The sequence below is a fragment of the Leuciscus leuciscus genome, assembly GCF_965113295.1.
Source record: "Leuciscus leuciscus genome assembly, chromosome: 2".
NCBI classification, from domain to species: Eukaryota; Metazoa; Chordata; class Actinopteri; order Cypriniformes; family Leuciscidae; genus Leuciscus; species Leuciscus leuciscus.
Genome location: NC_138726.1, coordinates 51,510,632 through 51,533,792, shown reverse-complemented (window position 1 = coordinate 51,533,792; position 23,161 = coordinate 51,510,632). Strand labels below are relative to the sequence as shown.

General features: G+C 37.1%; 1 protein-coding gene and 1 long non-coding RNA gene across 5 annotated transcripts in view; both read left to right on the top strand.

Annotated features, from left to right (window-relative positions):
• The window catches only part of dock11 (dedicator of cytokinesis 11), a 107,783-nt gene that overhangs the window by 37,349 nt on the left and 47,273 nt on the right, over positions 1–23,161 (top strand). For 2 of the 4 annotated variants that reach the window (XM_082155472.1, XM_082155471.1), the window contains exons 20-31: positions 323–446; positions 1,592–1,713; positions 1,872–1,955; positions 2,074–2,163; positions 2,856–2,977; positions 3,275–3,344; positions 5,783–5,908; positions 8,511–8,582; positions 9,675–9,821; positions 13,170–13,253; positions 14,954–15,065; positions 17,930–17,968. In XM_082155472.1, coding sequence (XP_082011598.1) covers positions 323–446; positions 1,592–1,713; positions 1,872–1,955; positions 2,074–2,163; positions 2,856–2,977; positions 3,275–3,344; positions 5,783–5,908; positions 8,511–8,582; positions 9,675–9,821; positions 13,170–13,253; positions 14,954–15,065; positions 17,930–17,968 — 1,192 coding nt within the window. The remainder of the gene's footprint in view (positions 1–322; positions 447–1,591; positions 1,714–1,871; positions 1,956–2,073; positions 2,164–2,855; positions 2,978–3,274; positions 3,345–5,782; positions 5,909–8,510; positions 8,583–9,674; positions 9,822–13,169; positions 13,254–14,953; positions 15,066–17,929; positions 17,969–23,161) is intronic. The other 2 variants (XM_082155474.1, XM_082155473.1) reach the window with 1 other exon arrangement.
• On the top strand, positions 5,916–6,669 carry LOC309487992. The gene is made up of 2 exons (XR_014201959.1): positions 5,916–6,489; positions 6,522–6,669. It is a non-coding gene; the product is annotated as an uncharacterized lncRNA (long non-coding RNA).

Genomic DNA, 23,161 nt, shown 5'->3' with positions numbered 1-23,161 from the left:
CATTATGAGAATAGGGACAACCCTTTTAGAGCGTGCGCCTGGCGCCTCCGACCATTTTTCCCGTCGTTAAACTAGCAAAAGTGAACTTGCGCCGTGCGCTTTAGACCATGCGCTTAGATTGTTAAAATAGGGCCCAATGTATTTATATTCTGCCATTATTTACTCATTTAGGTGTCACATAAAAATGACATGTTTACTTTTCATGTACTGTATTTATGAGATCAAATTAGGCTTATATAATTTTTTTTTTGTACAAGAACTAGGTTAAAATGAAATTAGTCAAGTTCCCCTTAATGTTTAAGTATTTTCATTTCTGTCACAGATTAAAATCGAGCTCCCTGTTCATCTCCATGAGAAACATCACATTCTCTTTACTTTCTACCACATAAGCTGTGAGGTTGGCAACAAAACCACCACCAAGAAGCGAGAGGGAGTGGAAACACTGGGTGAGTGTTTGTTTGTGTACTGTATGCACTACCGTTCAAAAGTTTGGAGTCAGTTTGATTTTTATTTAAGATTTTTATTCAGCAAGGATGCATTAAATGTAAAGACATTTATAATGTTGCAAAATATTTCTGTTTCAAACAAATGCTGTTCTTTAGAACTTTCTATTCATCAAAGAATCCTGAAAAATGTATCACAGTATCCACCAAAAATATTAAGCAGAACAACTGTTTTCAACGTTGATAATAATGATAAATGCTTCTTGAGCAGCAAATCATCATATTAGAATGATTTCAGAAGGATAATGTGACACTGAAGACTGGAGTAATGATGCTGAAAATTCAGCTTTAGCAGAATAAATTACATTTTAAAAATATATTCAAATAGAAAACAGTTATGTTAAGTTGTAATAATATTTCAAAATATTATTCATAAATGCCGCCTTGGGAGCCTAAGAGATTTCTTTCATAAACATTTAAAAATGTTACCAACCCCAAATGTTTGAACGATAATATGTGTGTGTGAATGGAAAAGAGTGCTAGAAATGGGTTGTGGAAGTAAAAACGATTTTTAACGATAACTTAAATAACCCCTTAAATGTAGACCTACTGTGAGCTACGAGGTTGTTAATCAATAGGATTTGCTTATGTTGAAGCGGGCAGCCCACACTATTTCAACTTAGTTTTAAAATAATCGTGTTTAACAGCGGAATCCGTGGTGGAAAAATGTATTACCCATGATGCTGCACAGAAAATTCCACCAATCAGAGTCCAGACAAGCAAAACATGCCAATAGTTCTCTTTAGCTCCGCCCACTCCCATGAAGCACTGCGAATGACGTAATCGAGGCGATCTCCCAACACTCTCAAAATATTTAAATATTTGAATATATATGCATATTTTGCAATAACCTTAATATATATCCCTTTGTATTTTTGTCCAATTTGTCAGATATTTTTTTGCTTCAAATCAAAGTTTGTAATGTTATGATTCACCTTGTAGCCGATTGGCTTGGTTCATGGCTTATAACTCTTTAACAAAGACTTTTTTGAAATCCCAATGGGAGAAATGAATAGAAAAAATACATCTGGAACCAACTCTGCTGAAAAAGTTGCACTCAATTGACCTTTAACCTTCGCTCTCTACAGTGGGTTATTCCTGGACTCCTTTATTGAAGGATGGCAGAATACAGTCCTCAGAGCTACAACTTCCTGTGTCTGCTAATCTACCAGCGGGTTACATGTTTGACAAAAGCCAAGACTCAAAGAAGGTAAAATCTTCTTTTCAGCAACACTAATGCTAAAAATTCATTTAAAGTGTGTGTTTGTTGGTTGAGTTGTTGATTGGTTGGTTTGTTTGTACATTGACTGGTTAGATTGATTCACTGATTCGTTCTGTCATATTTTTTTTTTTTTTTTTTTTCTTTAGACTTCCCCGGACATCAAATGGGTGGAGAATGCCAAACCGTTATTCAAAGTGCGAGTGAATGTAGCATCAACAATTTACACTCAGGTATGTTGATCTGATCTAAGGATTGTTCAGCTAATGTCAATCCATTGTACTGAACAGAGAATAATGAAGTGTTATGTAACATAAAAGCGTTAAATGTAGTAAATTCCACCCCATCCAGGATTTGCACCTCAACAATTTCTTCCAGCATTGCCAGCTGATGAGGTCAGCATCACAGGGCAATCCCGCTGAACTCGTCAAGTACCTAAAGGTGAGAACAAGGGAAAATTCAGATGTCATCATTTAATTGGAGTTAAACCCAATATTATGGACTTTTAAAACATTTTTAACAACAGAGGCATGTTAAACCTCACCCACATGATTTCTCTGAGCTTTTCTCTGAAACACATTTAGGAAATAACTGAAAAATTTTGGGTCGGTGAGATTTTTTTATTTTTTTATTTAAAAGAAGTCTCTTATGCTCATCAAGGCAGCTTATTTGATCAAAAATGCATTGAAGACCTTAATATTCTGAAGTATTATCACAATTTAAATAACTGTTTTTTATTTTAATACATTTTAAAATGATATTTATTCATGTGATGCAAAGCTGAATTTTCAGCATCATTACTCCAGTCTTCAGTGTCACATGATCCTTCAGAAATCATTCTGATATGCTGATTTGATGCTCAAGAAACATTATTATTATAAATGTTGAAAACAGTTGTGCTGCTCAACATTTTTTGTGAAAATGTCATCTTTGATGAATAGAAATTTCAGAAGAACAGCATTTTATTTGAAATGGAAATCAAATGTCTTTACTGTCACTTCTGATCAATTGAATGCATCCTTGCTGGAAAAAAAGTATTAATCTCTTAGAAAAAAGATGAAAATCTTACCGATCCCAAACCTTTGGATGTCAATGTACTTTGTAATCTTTTAATTTCCTGTTTCCTCTCCAAGTGCCTACATGCAGTGGAGACTCAGGTCATCATCAAGTTCCTCCCTACGGTGCTCGTGCAGCTCTTTGGAGTCCTCACTATGGCAAACAAAGAGGGTCAAGACATTGCTGTCAACTCCACACGGTGATTTACTACCTTATTAGTCTTCTCAGAAAGACACCAGCTGCATTACTGTTTTGTGTGCAAACAGGCCTATGAAAAAGTTTAATCTTTAAAGGTACACTATGTAACTTTTTTTTGTTTGTTCAAAATTTAAATAATGAGTCGATACATCATCCATCCTTCTTACAAAACATATTTTTGTTCTTCAGCAAAACGCATGCAGTTACATAGTGTACCTTTAACATCATCTTTTCGTGTAATTTAAAGTGTAGGAATGCTTCCTCATATTGACATTACTAATGTGCCTTTGTTTTACAGTGTAATCATTCACATAGTGTCTCAGTGTCATGAGGAGGGTCTTGAGCACCACCTACGCTCTTTTTTGAAGGTACGACACTAATGGCGCTTTTCCACTACACAGTACCAGCTCGCCTCGGCTCGCCTCGACTCGGCTCTGTTTGGTTTTCCACTGTGTAAAAGTTGTACCTGTACCCGCTTCCAGGTACTTTTTTTCGTACCACCTCCGGCGAGGTTCTAAGCGAGCAGAGGCGAGCTGAGGCGATACTAAAATGTGACGTGAAAACAAGGCAGACTGCTGATTGGTCAGAGAGAATCGTCACTATTAACTATCAACATCATTGCACGCGCCAGACGGAGTATCCTGAATAAAAAACAGCAAAAACAAAAACATCCAAAAACAGCATACACTCGATTTCCTCCATTGTCCTGTGTGTGTGGGTAGCGGGTGTGTCTCGCGCGTCTCGCGTAAAGGATTAAGTCACGGCAGTTTCCTGCGGCGTCGCTATGACGACCAGGTACTATTGTGGAGGTACTATCTGCAATGGAAAACAGAGCGAAAAGCGAGCCGAGGCGAGTCGAGTCGAGTTGAGCTGGTACTGGTAATGGAAAAGCGCCATAAGGCTCCCTGTTAAAACTGCCATTTTTTGGGCCTGTTTACACCTGGACATATCATGCGTTTTTACTGGTTGGATATAGCCTGGCTAACGTCAGACCTCTTTCTCTTTGAGACGTGGTCTGGGAACCACATGTTCATTTTCTCGTATTTGAGGCGTGGTTTACGAATGCCCAGAGCCGTTTATTGGGCGCTACAAATGTCTATCAAATGCGCCTGTACGTAGCTCATAGCCAATCGTTTCAATTATACCAGATGACGTATGTAGAGCGACAGATATTCAACGAAGAAGACGACGATGGGTCAGAGATTTATGTGTACACCAGAGTCCTGCACGGGTCTGATTTTGTAAATCCGCACCCGACCCGTTTTCCGACAGCAGCACTAATTAAAATCTGCACCCGATCCGCACCCGAAATAAAATCAGTTTAGACTATCACATTATAGACACACTTACAAAAATGTTTATTGCCAGGTCATACAGAACTTATTACATTTGCGGCTATCCAACACGAAAATGTTTGCAGCAAAGCCTTTCACAATATTTTCTTCAGATAACTCCAAATTTCTCCCACACACTGGACTTGATTTTTGATGACGTATTGTCGACAACTTTACAATCTCCACTAGCTATTCTTTTCTTCAACTCCTCAGCATCCATCTCGACGACTGCAAGCAGATCGCGCGCGCGGTTATGATGAATTTTTAAAAGTGAAAGTAGCCTAGGTAAGGGCGTGGCGCGTGGGCACAAATAAACTGATGTGGATTTTAAATTCTTTTATCAACTTGAAATACAGGCATATTTTTGTAGATGTGTTCCTAAAAATATGCATATATTTTTACGTCTGTCATGTTGGATCCATAGATATAAACAAACTGCTTCGGTGTGTCGCATAGATGTCGTCATCGTCTTGCTGCTCCCTCCCCGTTCTGTGATTGGTTCCCTAGCTGAGGCGAAAATCTGGTCCATGGAATCCATGCTGACTAGCAGCGTGAATAAAATCGCGCTGCGCTCAAGGCAGCATGGGGAAACCCAGGCTAGGTCGGATAGCTATCTGATTTGTTAAAACGGTTCCATTTACACTTGCCCACATAAATGTGTCTCCACAAAACGAATATTACAAATTCCAGCGCTATATGCTAATTAAATGAAGTTCAGTTCAGTGAAAGCAACAGATACGAGGTGCATATTATTTATCATCAGCTAACTTCAAGATTAAAGACCACAATAAAGAGCGGCATCAGCAACTGGAAAGATCATTTAAGTCTCAGTACTTTCAATGAAGATGATTGTGTTTTGAGCATCTGCGACTTGCTTTCCGTTTCATTTGCGGCAGTTTGCGCGCTGGCGATGCATGTTGCGGTAGCACTTCATATCTGGCTAGAACATGTCATATAGCCAATAACACGCTCTCACGTGTTTATTTTTTTACATTTTGGGAGGAGTAAATTTTTTTTTTTCTGGTTTCAACAACCAGATGCTTTTACACTTGTCCAGTTTCATCTGGAATGCGTCTCAGACCCCCTCCTGAAGTGGTTTAAGCGATCGGATTTAAATCCGTCTCCAAAGCGTTTTCGGAGGGCATTTACACCTCATCTTTTCACCGATCACAGAAAACGCATGAAGTGACCAGGTGCAAACAGACCTTTTGATGGGATCACACTCGACCACACTAAAAGCCAGGTGTAAATGCAATTTTATTTAAAAAATAAATAAATAAAAAATGGCAAATGTGCGTTTGGTAAAACAACTGAAAAGCTATTTTTATTAATTTAGTAACATAAACATTGATTTGATTAGTCCAAGAGTGGTTTAAACCAGTGGTTCTCCACAGGTTTGGCCATGGGACCCACATTTTACCATGGTCATTAAGCCACAATAAAAAAATTTGAACCACCTTTTTCTTTTGCAGTACGTGTTTCGGATCAACAACACATCTTCAGAAAACTCTGTGACGACACATGAAGTTTTGGCTACAGCAGTGACTGCCATCCTCAAACAAACTGCAGACTCCAACACCTGCAACAAACTCCTCAAGGTGACAAAACTGTTCAGTTATGCTGAATATGACCTATTTGCACAGCAGATGGCGCTGTTGTGTTTATTTTCTGTCTTTTGGATTCACTTCAGAATTGAAGTTTGCTGTCTAAGTTCCAAGGAATCTGTTGGTTAATACAAATAATGTTCATGTCATCATTCACACCCACATAACTTGAGCCACTTTCTTTTATTTAAAACCACTGTACTTCCTCAGTGTATTTGAATGAATATACCCTCCTTTTCTCATACAGACTAAGCATCTTCTTAACGACACATTTTTTTTGGAATTCAATTCTCAGAGCTTCCTTAGAACTAAGTTTTTAGGGAATCTGCTGTTACACAATTAGATAACTGAGAACAGATTTGACTTTGACTATGAATAATAAGTACGTTTCATGAATGCAGTTCACTTTCACTCTGCATTTCTTTTGTGATTATGTTGCAGAGCAGCCAACTCTCACGTATTTCCTTCGTTACACAGAACTTTATTATATTAAATATTAATCAAAAATGATTCACACCTTCACAAAATCCAAACATTCAGTGTAAGAGTAAAAAAATTACATAACATTATTTATAGTAAGTTTATTTGATTCACAGCTTATTTAGAGTTTTGACCTCGACAACAACTGCATTTACCGCAAACAGTCTAAACTAAAAGATTGTTTTGGTAATTGTTCTACACATTGTCATATAGATAACCTGAAAATACAGTAGTTTATTAAGGTTAAATCTTGCTAACAACTCTTACAAACAAAATGGGGTAAGCACACTTACATTCTCATTTTAAGAGGTGTTAAATATGGTTTGATTTGTTTACATTAGTTAATGTATTAGGCTAACTAACATGAACCACGAGCAATACATTTGTTACTGTATTTATTAATCTTTGTTAATCTTAGTTGAACAAACAATGAACAGCTGTATTTTTATTTTCACAATGTCTGTATGTTCCTTCACACAGTGCATTAGGCTAACTAATGTTAACAAATACAACTTTTGATTTAAATAATGTAGGCTACTAGTAAATGGTGAAATTAACTTTAATAAAGATTAATAAATGCTGTAGAAGTGCAGTTTATTAATAGTTAATGTTAACTAATGTAGTTAACTAGAGTTTCATAAATGGAACCTTATTGTAAAGTGTTACCGATTTGTAATTCACCGATTCAGTGTTGGACAGATCAGTTGTTTTAACCATTCATTAAATGGAATCGGTTCAAAGGAGTCATTAGTTCGCGAATCGGACGTGTCGCACAAGATTTGTCAACACAGAAAACATTTCATCATTGGATAGGTTTTGTTTTGTTTATTGAAAGTGTTTTTTATGTCAGCCGAATGGGCGGAACGCTTTTCAGAGAAGAAAAGGCAACGTAAAAAAGTTTTTTTTTTTTTTTTTTTTTTTTTACAATTCACACCCAGCGGTAATTCAGGAAAAAAATATCCGAATGCTCCACGTGAAACTTCGGTTTTCCGATCTTTTACCATCGTGCCAATTCTCAACTGCTTTTGATTAATATGCGCGAGGGAGCGAGAGAGAGCAAGACAGTTTGAAGACGCGTGCGCGCGACCGGGCCTCTCTCTCTCTGCTCGTTCTTTCAGTAATATGCGCCCAATCGCAAGCGCAGCAGTCATCTATCACTCACCGATCAAATAAGGCTTTGGCGAGGCAACAATTCGCTTGTGAGAGAGACGCGTGAGTGACAGAGAGATAGAGGGAGAGCAGGGAAAGGAAATGCATCTGAATGAATACGCTGCGTGTTTTAAATAGCGTAAACATTTTTATATTTTTATAACGAAACATCAAACGGTGGTGATTCTGTGGCGCGCCGCCACGAATTAGTCTATGTGTGGGAAACACTGAACATTTACCTCAGGAAAGCCATTTAATGACCATAATATAGGCTATAGCACATAAGTTGGCTAGAAAAAAAGAGCTATAGAGAGCATTTTGCTAAATATGTGTACTATATTACATATTTATTATATTTTTACTTATATCATTAAATAAAGTTAAAAAACCGCATATTTAATTTGAGTTATTTTTAGCCTTAAAAAATACTACCAGCTGATAGGGCTCTCTGTATGTTTACAGCATTAGGTGAGATAATTTTTTTCTTGAGAAAAATTAACGCCTATCTTGTGTACCTAATATTTATCCAAAAGAGTCAATATTAAATCAGATCACAAGAATTGAATTGAATTGAAATCGTGAAATTTGTGTCAAGCAATAATAATAAAAACGTAGCTTACCCGAAATTGTACCATGTAAACATTGTAACATGTTGTCACTAAACCTAATAAAATTCACTTTAGTTACTAAAATGTTTTGACAATCACAATACACTAAAGTTATTGTGATGCAAGATTTTTTTTTCACACCATTTTTTGTTCAAATAAATGCAGCCTTGGTGAGCGGAAGAGACTTCCTTCAAAATCTTAAAAAAAAATCTTAATTATTCCAAACTTATGAATGGTAGTGTGTATGTATAATTTGGTTTGTGGTTTTATATCTGTATATAAAATGTGTACTTTCACACATTTACAACATTCCTCTGTGTAATTGTATTAAATCCTCTCTCTTTCTGTCTTAATTACAGTATTCCTGGTTCTTCTTTGAGACCATGGCCAAGTCAATGGCACAGCACCTCCAGGACGGCAACAGAATGAAAGTTAGTATAATCCATTCACATGTTTTAAACTGACACAATATCTAACTTTAAAGTGATAGTTCACCCAAAAATGAAAATTCTGTCATTAATTAATGTCATATCTTCAATCATGAAGATATTTTTGGGGAAATCTGAAAGCTTTATTTACAAAATATTAATGTCCAACGAATTACGAGAGCAACACGATGCATATGTGTTGTGTTGAGGCGAAAACAGATGTAGTTTCCTGAATGCACTTAGGAGATTAATATTCTGTAAATAAAATGGTAAATGTTGTTTTCTGGGACAAGTGGTAGTTGCGTAGCTGTGAATGGAGGGACAGAATTCTTTCAGATTTCATCAAAGATCTTCATTTGTTTTCTGAAGATGAATGAACGTCTTACGGGTTTGGAACGACATGAGGGGGAGTAATTACTGACAGAATTTTCATTTTTGGGTGAACTATCACTTTAAAATAATCACCAATTAACAACCATTGGTTTTATGAGAAGAATACAACTGGCTTTCCTTTCCTCTCCTTTTCATTCTCATCATCATCATCTGGTAAATATACCAGCTGCATTTAAATAATCCTGGGTTGTCAAGCAGGATGTTTTAAATGTTTGCATGTGTACATAGAATGCGGTGAACTTCCTCATTCTTTAAAAGTGTATGTGATTAAGGCACTTGAAGGAGAGAGAAAAAACACACGAACCTTTTGAACTCAAACACACACAAAGCTCAAGCTGAGCTGTACTGCACTGTTGACATTAAGTTGAGTTTTGCATGTTTGACAGTTTCTGCTTTCCAGACATGTTCAGACCTATTTGACATGCCATTGGATCATATTTGCATAACTGTGTCTCATGTTATGCCAATTTAGGGCCAGCACGTGAATTTTGTTGTTCTTACATGCCTTCTGCACAATGGATTGCATAACACGCGCTCATGCGACTGATTTCTTTTTTGTTATAATTGAACTTCCGTGTGGGAATCTGGGATATTGACAACTGACATGAAACCTGATCAAACTTTTCTTACAAATGAGCATTTGCCGTAACCACTGAAACTATAGAGCATTGATGGTTAATCATGTGATACCACTCCCTACAGATGCCGCGAGCACAGAGGTTTCCAGAATCATTCCACCAAGCGCTGCAGTCTCTGCTGTTGTCAATCATGCCTCACATCACTATCCGCTATGTGGAGGTCCAAGAGGAGGCCCGATGCGCCAACTTCAGCCTGGCCAGCTTCATTAAGGTCAGGCCTAAAGCTGTAGTATTTGAATAAGCAGGGGCCAGTTGCATAAACACACTCACTATGTGAAGCCTGAATCTTAAAAAAACTAGTGTGACCAACTAACAGCTATTCAAGGGGTAACCAGTCTTTTTGGATTCATATTAAACCAATCTACCCGTTTAAGTAACTTACTTAAAAGAAGTTATGACCAATCTTGAAGAAAAAATTATAGATGACTAAATTCTTTGACTTGTCTGAGCCGTTTATGCAACTGGCCTATGATTCTAGTGCTTGAGTTAAAGGGATAGTTCCCCCCAAAATTAAAATTAGCCCATAAATGTACTCACCCTGAAGCCATCCTAGGTGTATATGACATTCTTCTTTCAGACGAATACAATCAGAGTTATATTAAAAAATGTCCTGGCTCTTCCAAGCTTTATAATGGGAGTGAATGGCCGTTTCTGTTTTGAAGTCCATCCATCCGTGATAAAAGTGCTCGAAAGGGCTCTGGGGGGGTTAATGAAGGCCTTCTGAAGTGAAGCGATGTGTTCGTGTAAGAAAAATATCCATATTTAAAACTTTATCGACTAAAATCGTCCGGCAGACGGCCTACGCAAGTTGACTTCCGCCAAAAGAGTAACACTTGGCGGTGTATGACGTCGTAGGATGTAGGAGTGTCGCAAGTTTAGACGCCTCTCGCGGTTCAAACAAACAGGGCTGGGCAACAAACTCAAGCTCCTCCGACATTTCTCTTTAACAATTCTCGTTTTAGACTTATAATTCGTGACTGGTGTTTTGTTTTGCTCTATCTTCTGCGCTTCCGCATTAGTCATTATGTTGTGCGTCAAGGTCAAGGGTCACTCTTCCACAGTAAATTGATGCGTACGGCCGTCTGCCGGAAGCTAGTTATTTTAGTCGATAAAGTTTTAAATATGGATATTTTTCTTACATGTTGCCTTTGGCTTGCTCAGTTGGGGATATTTTGGGGATATGTAATTTAGTTTTATCAATCAATAAATTCCACTAGAAACAAACCTTGTTGTATTATTTTAATTTAATACTGTGAAGCTGCTTTGATACAATCTGTATTGTGAAAAGCGCTATACAAATATACTTGTCTTGACTTGACTTACATGAACGCATCGCTTCACTTTATTGAGCCGTGTGAAGCACTTTTATGATGGATGGATGCACTTTGATGAACTTCAAAACAGAAACAGCAGTTCACTGCCATTATAAAGCTTGGAAGAGGCAGGACATTTTTTAATATAACTCTGATTGTATTCGTCTGAAAGAAGAATGTCATATACACCTAGGATGGCTTGAGGGTGAGTAAATCATGGGCTAATTAAAATTTTTGGGTGAACTATCCCTTTAAGGCCAGCCCTAATTTTTAGTGCCATAATGAGGTGAACAGAACAACCATTTTCAACATTTATAATAAGGAGAAATGTTTCTTGAGCACCAAATCAGCAAATAAATTACATTTTAAAATACATTAAAAGCATAAATCAGGGCTCGAATTTCAGCGCGGGATTGCGGGTATTGCGCATAATTTTAATCATTCCCGCAGGTCTCCCACTTATAATGCGGGAAATTCCCGCAAACATTGATTCACTTTAACATGTAGGTTGTATTGGTAAATTAATCCACACAGATTATAAAATCAAATCAGTCATTTTAAAACTGTCTGCGAGACGCAATTTCAGAAACAGCGTGAGTGATTCAGCGGTCACTCACGCTCAATACACTCTCGCGTTTCGGGAGTCGGGATAGACGGAATTGTCACTTGCATAATCGGGCCAGCATTGCATCATGAGTAACTAAAGTTTACCATTTGCACGTCTTTTTAAGTCTTACCAGTTTAAACATTCACGCGATTTTAAATTATTCGGTACTTGCGCGCTGTCTGAGAGATGTTTCTCTGCACACATACATAGAGTAAAGCCGCCTCACAAACAGCTCGCGGGTAACAAAAGTTATTTTTCGTGGATTATATCGCTTTAACAGTCAAAAACATGCTCGGTTATGTCTTAAATAAGCATAAATCGCACGTGACCGTATAATGAACACAGGATCCGTGCACGAGCTCTTAAAGGGACAGCAGCCATATGTGTCTGTCATTAATTTGGTTGTCAAAACAACAAACCATAGCTTTCATTTTAAGGAATCAGGATTAATAGCCTATGCATTTAATTTAGTCAGGACTAAAATACTACCCAGTGTTATTTTACATTTGATTACTTTATTCAGTCTCTGTAGTATTTCTGAATACTAGTGTTAGACCTAAGCAAAAACTTCTCTCTTTATTTCTCTTTATTGGTATCTTTATTCTATTGTATATATTTGTGCTACTTTTTTCAATTTAATTCAAAGATTGAAATCAAGCTTCCTTGTGTTGTGTAAATTCTTAAGAACAAAGTTACCCCATTGTAAAAATGCAATGAGTGAGCATACTTTCAGGCGAGATAAATATAATTTTAAAAAAAGTCTAAACTCCCCCCTCAAATTAAAAATTCCCCCCCCCATAAGAATCACCTAAGGGGGGATTTTCCCCAGGCCCTGATAAATATTATTTTAAATTGTAATGTTTCATTATTATTGTTGTAATAATATGATATTGCTATTTTTTGCTGTGTTTTAAATCAAATTAGTGGACCTCAATCTTTTTGTTTTTAAATACTGTATATGTATATATTAAGTTTTTATTTGAAACTCGCAGTCTCTGCATACGGTGTAAAATGTTCTTTACTCTTACGTGCTTCATTAGAGTCAGGTCAAAGGTTAAGATTGACTCATTTTAATTGTTTGAATCGCATTATGTATATGTTCTTTAAAATGAGCACAAGATATTCTGATATTCTACTTTAACATTAGTCATAGCTTCCAAATGCCCATCAGACTAATAATTAAACTTTACAATAAAGTAATACTGATATTAACATTCAAGCCTCCTGGAACAATAACTAACAATTAGCGATTTTTTTTTTTTTTCTTCAAGGAACTATTAAAACGATTAAAGAAATCTATTAATAGACATTATTTGAAGTGTGTTTCAACATTGACTTGCTCACCATAAGTGCGTGTTGTTATGTAAATGTTTTTGTAGTTTTTCTGCTACCGATAGTCACTATGAATCATGGGTCACTCATTAAGCCGAGATAGATTTCACTGAATGTCTGGCTAACATTCAAAATGCACCTGTTTCTCCTGATAATAGAGTTTTACCAAACAAAATAGTTTGTATATAATATGAATCATGTGTTATTTCACTCGTTATTTAAGTGTATTATATTTATTTGATTTGTTATTGATTTTTCTCATGAACTCACTGATTGGCATTATGTTGTTCTGTCTTCCCCTGCACAGCGCTGTCTAACGTTTATGAACAGAGGATTTGCTTTCAGTTTGATAAATGACTACATGTGTGGCTTCAGCCTGAAAGATCCAAAGGTAGGCAAAATCATTCAACTCCATTATACGGTCAAAGCAATGCAACTTACATTGACTCACCGGGTTACCAATACTAATAGATAAACCTAATACTTCCGCAACCCAGTGGTCTTCACAGTAACATTTCTACCATGATAATTAAAGGGTGATTATTACATTCTGCCATACAATGCAGTGACTTTACTTTTCTTCACACAACTCATAATGAAACCATGTCAAATTAGATCAATAAATTAACCGTTTTAGGTCATTTTACATATTTAATCTCCTTAATTTCCTCATTGAGAAGTGGCCTGTTTGCTTTGGCAGGTACAGTTCTCATGCTTCGTTGCTTTGATCTCATCAAACTAATTTGGCATTCATAGGGAGTTGATGTTTTTCCGTTTGGATTCTTAAGAGATTGTCTTCCCTGTGAGGACTTTCACAACAGACATCTAGATGATGTGTGTGAGTCATACTGTGTTTATGGAATAGCGTCTCTGTAATGTCCTTCTTCCTGTGCTCGGTTCCTATCATAACATCATGCATAACTTATTTTGACTTGCAAATACTGTGTGCCACAGCCATCTAGACTGTCCTCGGAATTCACATGCATTGATATGGTGCAAATTAGTAATCTGTACTAAATATCTGATAAAACTATGTTTGAGGTTGATAGGCTAACGTTTGTATTTTATGCTCGACGTAATTATCACATGGACCAGTTGTGTTAACAATCTGAACGTCACGAACTGCGTGACTTCGCCAATCCCTGTGTTTTTTTTTTTCTGCGACTAACAAACAAATAAGAATTTGGTCTAAGGCTCTTCTCGTCGACTAATGTTTACTCAAATATTCTAATTATTCATACAAGTACTGAGTTATAATAATGAATTACATGTATTTACTGTAGGGTTAGGATTAACGTGTGGGGTTTGCTGCATGTTATTATGTACAATTTATAGTAATTACTATAGTAACTACTAACTACATGTAACATGTTTAACAAGGACTTTTCATATAAACCTGTTTTTCCAAAGCATTCTTTTAATTATTTATGGAAAGCATGACTATTGCAGTTATCACTGAAATTTGACAATATTGCACTGTTGTTGTTGTGTTTATTTATTTTTTGTTAACGATGAGAAGCATCAGGGGAGCACAGTATAACGGTACTATCTTTTTATTTTATTTTTATTTGTTGTATCGGTTGATATTTTATATTTAATTGTACATGTTAATTACTATAGTCATGTTTAGATTACCTTAGCTTATATTAGCTCACGTAAAGATGATCTTTAAAAACTATTTCTTAATAGTGTAATAATAATTCATTTAATAACACTGTTAAATGTAAATTTGAGCAAATCTCCAAATGAACATCCATTTTTCTTAAATTCAATTAAAAAAATGTTTTACTTTATTTTTTATTTGGACAAAATATTAGGGAAGTTTTATGTTGGCCTTTTATTGGTTGTCAGCCATTACATAAAAAAGAATTACTGTCATATCATATCAGCCAGAATTTTAGTATTGGCCTCCCTAATTTGTACTCGCGTTTTTTAGTAACAACTAGGTCGTGAATTTAGGCGTTTAGCTTGTCAGAACTTGAGCAGATGCCCTTTTGCGATAAATCTCTTATCTGTCTGTTACACATATCTACATATCTAAACCAACTTCTCCTGCAACTCACTCATCAGTTTCATATCCTATATTTACAGGAGCTTACAGAGATGAAGTTCGATTTTCTCATGACGGTGTGCAACCACGAGCACTACATTCCTCTTAACCTGCCCATGGCGTTCGGCCGAACCAAGTTGCAGCGAGTGCAGGGTAGGTGTCTCCACCCTATCACTGTGTCTGCCATGGCTTTCCCCTGCCCTCATCCTCCCTTCCATCCCAGTCTAACGACTTCACCACATTCAGATCTGCTAGTATCACCATTCCTCACGCCATGTTACCTGAACCTGAAAACCGAGCTACACAGGAATTTAAGTGTCATGAAATGGGGAGTGATGACATCTAAGCTTAACATCTTATTTGATCAGAATAAGTTTTCCCCAAACACTAGGGGTTCAACGGATTGCAAAACTCACGGTTCGGATCATATTACGGTTTTTGAGTCACGGATCATAAAAATTTTCGGATAACTTTGCTTTCCATTTATCACTTAAAGCACACTTTAAGTACTCTGAAACCACAACAAAAACTACTAGCCTAACTAAAAAAGTTCAAACATTATTAAAGGCAAGTGAACAGTCATTACAAGCGTAGATATATACAATATAACAATGTTACAAATAAAGTAAGGTCTAACTGTAGTATTCAGGTACAGAAATGTAATAATTAAATGTAAAATAATACTGTTCACCGTATACATTTAATATAGATTAATCTTTGTTAAAGCTGTGTTTTGTTACATTAATGGCAAATAGACAACAGCAGGTATTTATAGGCTGCTGTCACTTTAAGATCGAATGCACGGGTCCCAGATACATCCTTCTCTTGTTCTTTTTCTCTGGAAACATAACCGACTGTGTTTATGAGAATACTTGTAGAGACGGATATTTTGACATCATTTTGTGTGTGTGTGTCCATCCAAGTGCAAGGAGACGCAAAAGAGGAATCAAATCTGAAACGCGCCTCTCTCTGTGTGTGTGCGGCTGTGTGTGGCTGCGTGCACAGATAACAGCGTGCGAATACCAAATAAAATTCTCCTTTGCCTCTTTTAGCGCTGGAATGGTTTAAAATCTATTGAATGTGTAAACCAGCAAGACAAAACACATGCAAATTCTAAACTTTCAGATTATGGCGGTTAAACTTGAAATTAATCCGTGAATCACATGCGTGCCGAACCGTGGGGGCTGGTCCGTACGGATCAACAGCGATCCGTTTAACCCCTACTAATATTACAAAAATTCATTTATAACACGTATAATGGCTGTCATGAGTAAATCAGTTTGGGCATTTCTAATTGGAAACTACCTTCAGTCAGTCAGCATGGATCACTCCCTTAAAGGAACATATTTTTGCCATGATTACTATTCCACTGACTGTCACACTAACAAACGCAGTTCAGATGAAGTTCAGACAAATTATGACCTCTCATTCTTTTCACTGATGCTGAATTCGGAACTGCACACTAGTACACTACTTGTACTACTTTCACCACATCTTTGTGTGGCAGAAATAGTAAGAGTGATATTCTAGTAGGCGGTTCTGAATTCAGCATTGAGACACAGGATTAGCAAACTACCACACTACTCATATGTGCAGTATAAAGTATGTATACTTTGCACAATTTGTACACTACCATTTAAAAGTTTGGGGTCAGTAAGATTTTGTATGTTTTTGAAAGAAGTCTCTTATGCTCACAAAGGCTGTATTTATTTTGATCAAAAACAGTTATATTGTGAAATATTATTACAACTGAAAATATCTTCTTTTTTTTTTTTCAGAATATTTTAAAATGTAATTTATTCCTGTAATGCAAAGCTGAATTTTCAGCATCATTACTCCAGTCTTCAGTGTCACATGATCCTTCAGAAATCATTCTAATATGCTAAATTTGCTGTTAAAGAAACATTTCTTTTTATATTCAATGTTGAAAATGGTTGTGCTGCTTAATATTTTTATGGAAACCATGACAGTTTTTTGAAGATTGTTTGATGGATAGAACAGCATTTATCTGATATAGAAATCTTTTGTTACATTATAAATGTCTTTACTGTCACTTTTGATCAATTTATTGCATCCTTGCTGAATATAAGTATTAATCTCTTAAGAAAATCTTACCGACCCCAAACCGATCCTATAATGTGCGTAGATTTCCATTGTAATGAATAAACCAGAACCTTTTTTTTTTTTTACTCATTATTTGATCAGGCCACCAAAATTGGCAAGTTGGATTAAAAAAAACAAAATTAGCGCACACACAAAAAAAATGCAGAATTAAACATGCAAGATAGATGACAATGTAGCATACTACTGTTTAAAGTGTTTATTAGTGCATAATGCATAACCAACTTTAGGAAAAAAATAAAAGGAAGTATGCAGTAATGTGCAGTATACATTAGTGAGTAGGGTTGGGTATTGTTTGAATTTTGAACGATTCCGATTCTGCTTCTCAATTTCGATTCTTATCGATTCCTACTTTTGATTCCAATAAGGTAAAAAAACAACAACTTAGAAATCTTTGACTTTTATTCTAAGTCTAATTGCAAAACATTTGATTGTAGCTGAATACCATGAACAAAAATCAACAGGCTAAAGAACACTAACACAAGAAACCTTTGCCTATGGTTTAAAAATACCATAGCAAAAACAACTAGCCTAACTAATATACATTTTAAGCATTATTAAAGAGAAGTAAAAACTCAGTAATTAAAAAAGAACAAATAAACACATTTTTGTGTGTATTTGTCCGTTCAAGTGCAAAAATATGCGAAAGAGAAAGAGTATCATGCACTATTCAGTATGAGAGGCGGCTTTCTGTGCGCACGTTTTGGGTGTGTGTATAACAAGGATCCAATTCCTGCCCTTAAGGATCTGATTGCAGAATTGGAATCGATTTTCGATTCCCAACCCTATTAGAGAGGCAGTATTTCATTCCAGACGTATCCACACACCCTCACAGCTTCACACCCTCACTGTTGATGGCAATCCTGCATGATTGCTTCCTTTATTCATTATTTCAGATTTTATTTCGTATGCGGCGGAGTGTTTGGGCGTCGTAGGTAGGTGATGCCGACCAATGCCAATGCACTTCCAGTCGCCAGATTATCGTCCTGATAACCCCACTAATTGCCTTGCTATGCTCCAGAATCACTCATAAATCACTGTCTAACTGCATTTCACACTTTCGCTTTTTCTGTCAAGAAATATTTCATTGCATATTTGCTTTGGTCTGTTGAAATTAAATGACTGTGGATTGTGACAGAGAATTTTTGGGATTGTTTTACATTATAGAAGTTTAAAAGGGCCGTGTTTCATGCTGTCTGAGTTTGTTGCTGTTTGTTACACTTGACTGTTAAAATGAAGTGTATCCTGCATTTGTCTGTCATGTTCTGTCTTCACTTGCTCTCTAAACTGTGTAATTTTATACTCTATATTCAGAATGAGTGCGGAAACATCTTGTGTGCACTTGTCGTAATCTGATTTCTATTACTAGTGTTGTACAGGAAAATGTGAGGAAATGTGGCTGTTCTGTTTTCAATTGTCATTACAGGGAATAGAAATTATTTTAATGGGATTGGTGTTCCAAAAATGCAAGGTTTTCATTATTTACTTACCTTCATGTTTTTCCAAAACCAAATTACATTATTCTTTGAAACAAAAAGCATAAATATAAAGTAGATATTTTCCATTCCATAAGAGTTAACAGTGACCAGTGCTATTAAGCTCCTAAAATGACAGATGCACCTTAAAGGCACAATATGTACGATTTTTTGGATTAAAATATGCAAAAAACATTTTGTTGACTTGTGTACTTACAATATCCTAATATTTCCAACAATGTTTAAATCCAGAGAAATCAGCTATTTTAACTAGTGTAACGGCCCGTGTCAATGCGTTGCCCATCAGTGACATCATATCCGCTTTACCCTCAATTTCCAGTTTTACTTCCTTAGAATTCATGAAAACACCAAAGACGCTTTAATAAATTGTGTTTTATTCGACATTTCACTTTATTGACAGAAAATTAATAATTTTTATAAAGCTCAACATTGTTTAGTCTTATTGTTGAATCTCTTGTTTTCTTGATTTACCACGAGGAACATGTTTGTACCTCAGAGACACTATTCTGTCAAGTGGCTAATAGTGCTGCGCGATTAAATTCTACCTATCTGTTATATGGCGATATTTTGGCTATAAGATAACCGACACTGAGCAGAGAGAGCAGGGCTGCCAACTCACACTCATTCAGCGTGTGACTCTTTTCACACGCTCTCAAACCACACATCCATTTTCTCACGCAGAGAAAAATCGTGAAGCAAAGAGGACACTGACACCGACAGACTAGACAGAGAAGGTTACTTTTGATAGGAAACAAATTCTCAGCTCTCAGATTCTGCCAATTTTATTACGAAATTCAAACAACAGCGTTTTGGCGCTTGTAAATGTGACGTGACAGTCAGATCGTGGTTGTGAACCAGACATCTCTTACTCTTTACTAGTTAATACTAAAAAAACACGAATGAACAATAGGTGTGTTGAAAGATACAGTACAACTTACCGAAATTTTATGCCTCATACATACAGTAATATCGATCAATTAGTGTTTTTCAACCGCGGAAAGAGGTCAATAAAACAGCTGGAGAACAATATGTCACATGACGCTACATTTACCTCAGGAAAGCCATTTGATAGCACGTTAGTTTTAAATATTTATTATATTTATACTTATATCATTAAAATATTGTAAAATTATAATAGCCTAGTAAAAACCACATTATATTTAATTTTAGTTGTTATTTTTAACCTTTAATAATAATACCAGCTGACAGGGCTCTCTGTATGTTTACAACATTAGGTGAAATTTTTTTTTTTCTTGAGAAAAATGAACATGTATCTACTGTAGCTAATATTTATCCAAATGAATCGATATTGAATCAAGATCGGAATCAAATCACAAGATTTGAATTGAAATCGTGAAATTTGTCAAGCAATAATAAAAACAGTAGCCTACCAGTCATTGTACCATGTAAACATTGTAACATGTTGTCACTAAATTTCTGTTTAGTTACCAAATGTTTTGACAATCACAATACACATCCTGCTTAAATGTCCCTGTTTGTCTCGACAGAATGTTCAAAATATTTTATTTTCATGAGCATACTTGTTTTTATTTATTGTTCTATTTATTGTACTATTGTATTATTGAGACAATAACAAGTTTGCAGTAATGCAAAGATGTCATTATTTCATTTTATAAAAAATATTTTTTTTAATTTGAAAACACTGCATTTAGTTGTTGTTGCTAGTTTGAGTTGAGAAATACACATTTCAGCATTATCACTAATCTGTGTGTACATTTTCCTTGAGAACCAAGCAAGTTGATGAAACCATGAAACCATTAGTTTATTTTATTGCAATCGCCAATCGCAATCTTGACCTCAATAATTTGCAATATGACATTTTCCCCAAATCATGCAGCCCTAGTGGCTAACATAGCCTAATCAGAAAGAGCTTTATTTGTACAGCGTTTGTTTTCAGGGGTGTATGTTTTAGAACGGGCCCATTGACTGCAGTATGAACATCTCCAGTCGCCTGAACTGAAGAGGGGACTGGGAGAAGAGTGTGCAAGCTCTTTTTGAGGGTGGTCCGGCCGCAGCTTTTCCTTCCTGTCGTGCGACTAGGATGGTTTTCGAGGCTCAGGGTCCAACACAATCTTGGGTTGGGGCCCCTGACACTCTGGGAACGAGTAGCGCTTTGCTGGCTGCGGGCTACGGTGAGTTTCAGCCGCTGGGCGGGGCTGAGAAACCGGTGGCGCTGGCTTTGCTGGCTGAGAGGGCAGTGCTTTCTTGTGGTGGCCCGAGGCCAAACTGGAGCATTTCGGCAAGAAGTGACACATGGCCTGCGACGCCTTCTGTGCTTCAGAGAAGCTCTTCACAGCAGGACCGAAGAGGCCAGTGTTAGAGACTGGAGAGTCCAGAAAGGCAGTCTTGTCTGCATCCTTAATCTCTGTCAGGTTTAGCCAGAGGTGGCGCTCTAGCACAATCAAACTGGCCATACTCCTTACAATAGCCTGGGCGGTGGTTTTAGTGGCACGCATGGCTAGATCAGTGGCGCTGCGCAGGTCCCTATAAGCCTCTGGGTTAGGCCCAGAGCGGAGGAGTTTAGCTTGGAACACCTGGAGGACCGCCATGGTTTGCAAGGCTGATGCACCTTGGCCAGCGGCGGTGTAAGCTTGGCCGGCGGCGGTGTAAGCTTGGCCGGCGTGAGCTGAAGTGGCTCTGCAGGCTTTCGATGGATGAACTGCCTTGGATCTCCATCCAATAGCAGTGGGCGGGCAGAGGTGCGCGGCCACTGCTTCCTCTGGGGGGGCAGCTTCTCGTATCCCTTCTCCTCAGCGCCGTCAACGGTGGAGAGCATTGCAGAGGTGGATGTTCTCAGGCGGGCCGAGTAGGGGGCGCGCCATGATTTAGTCAGCTCGTCGTGTACCTCAGGAAAGAACAGTGCTGGTCTTTGACGAGGGGCCTGGTGGTGCCCTGGCAGGAACCATTCGTCGAGCCGGCTCTTAGTGGGCTCCTGGGGGCGAAGACCAATCGAGCCCGAGGTCTTCAACGGTTTTAGTGAGGACGCGGAGAAGCCGCCGTCCACTGAGCTGCTTGCTGCAGGTCGCTCGTTCCGCTGCTGGGGCTCGTCGACAGCAAAGGCTTCTTAGCAGGAGAAAACAGCGAAGTGAAGAGTTCGCTGAAGGAGATTAAATCTGATTCCAATGGCAAAAAGGCCCGCTTATATAGCCAGAAGCCACGCCCATTCTGGCGGGCTTCGGTGCGTGTGAGGCGCGAAGCACCATGATTGTTTTGCGCACGTCAGCCGCTTCACCATAGGTTCGTGCAGTTCCCGCAGCACAGCCAATGAGTGCGCTAGTCAGCTCTGCTCTGTGCTCGCTGTGCAGCAGCACTGCGTTTTGAAATAAAGGGTTCAATATTCTCGGGAAAAGGAGTTTTCCCATAGCGTATAGCTACGCAATACGAGAGACCGTTCTCGAAAGGGAACAGTAGCCTGCCAGGCATTGTACAATGTAAACATTGTAACATGTTGTCACTAAACTTAACAAATTTCTGTTTAGTTACCAAATGTTTTGACAATCACAATACACATCCTGCTTAAATGTCCCTGTTTTTCTGGACAGAATGTTCAAAATATCTTATTTTCATGAGCATAGTTTTTTATTTATTGTTCTATTTATTTTATTCTATTGTATTATTGAGACAATAACAAGTTTGCAGTAATGCAAAGATGTCATTATTTCATTTAGTAAAAAATATTATTTTAATTTGAAAACACTGTATTTAGTTGTTGTTGCTAGTTTGAGTTGAGAAATACACATTTCAGCATTATCACTAATCTGTGTGTACATTTTCCTTGAGAACCAAGCAAGTTGACTCACGAAACCATTAATTTATTATATCGCAATCGCATATCACAATCGCAATCGCAATATTGACCTCAATAATCGCAATATGACATTTTCCCCAAATCGTGGAGCCCTAGTGGCTAACATAGCATAATCAGAGAGAGCTTTATTTGTAGTAACAGTAATACAGCATTTTCTCCACCATACAGTTTAAAAATCAATTGCATGCCATTTAGCACTACAAGTCATCCATGTATTACTTTTTTGTCCCTTTTTTTTTTTTTTTTACAGGAAAAGTCCCATTGAGTTACAGTAACTCTTCTCCCAGGGAGTCCTGGCCAAGTTAAAAAAAAAACACATAAAAGACAGGACAAAGATTACATACTACACCACAAATCTCTATACATACACTATACATACACAAACAAGACATTATACTTAACGTAAGCAAATACAGACATAACATTTAAAAGGCCACAAGTTAAAAGCAATTACACTGTTCAGTCAGAGTTAACTTTAAAAGGTTTTTAAAAGTATTAATAGTTGGAAGTGATTCTAGATTTAAGGTGTTTTGAAGTTCATTCCAGACATGTGGTGCATATGATGAGAAAGCTTTTTAACCAAGTTCTGTTCTTGTTAATGGAATAATTAAAAAAAATTTTTTTTTTTTTTTGAAGACTTTGTCCTGTAAACACTATTTTGGCAAGTAAGCAAATTTGTATTAGTGCTTTAGCAATAAAAATCAATAAATGGAATTTACTTTTGAGGGAGAGAGAGGACTATTGTACAGTTTCATACAAAGTGCAGTGGTGAGTCCTAGCTGCTGCACCTGAAATGAAACGTA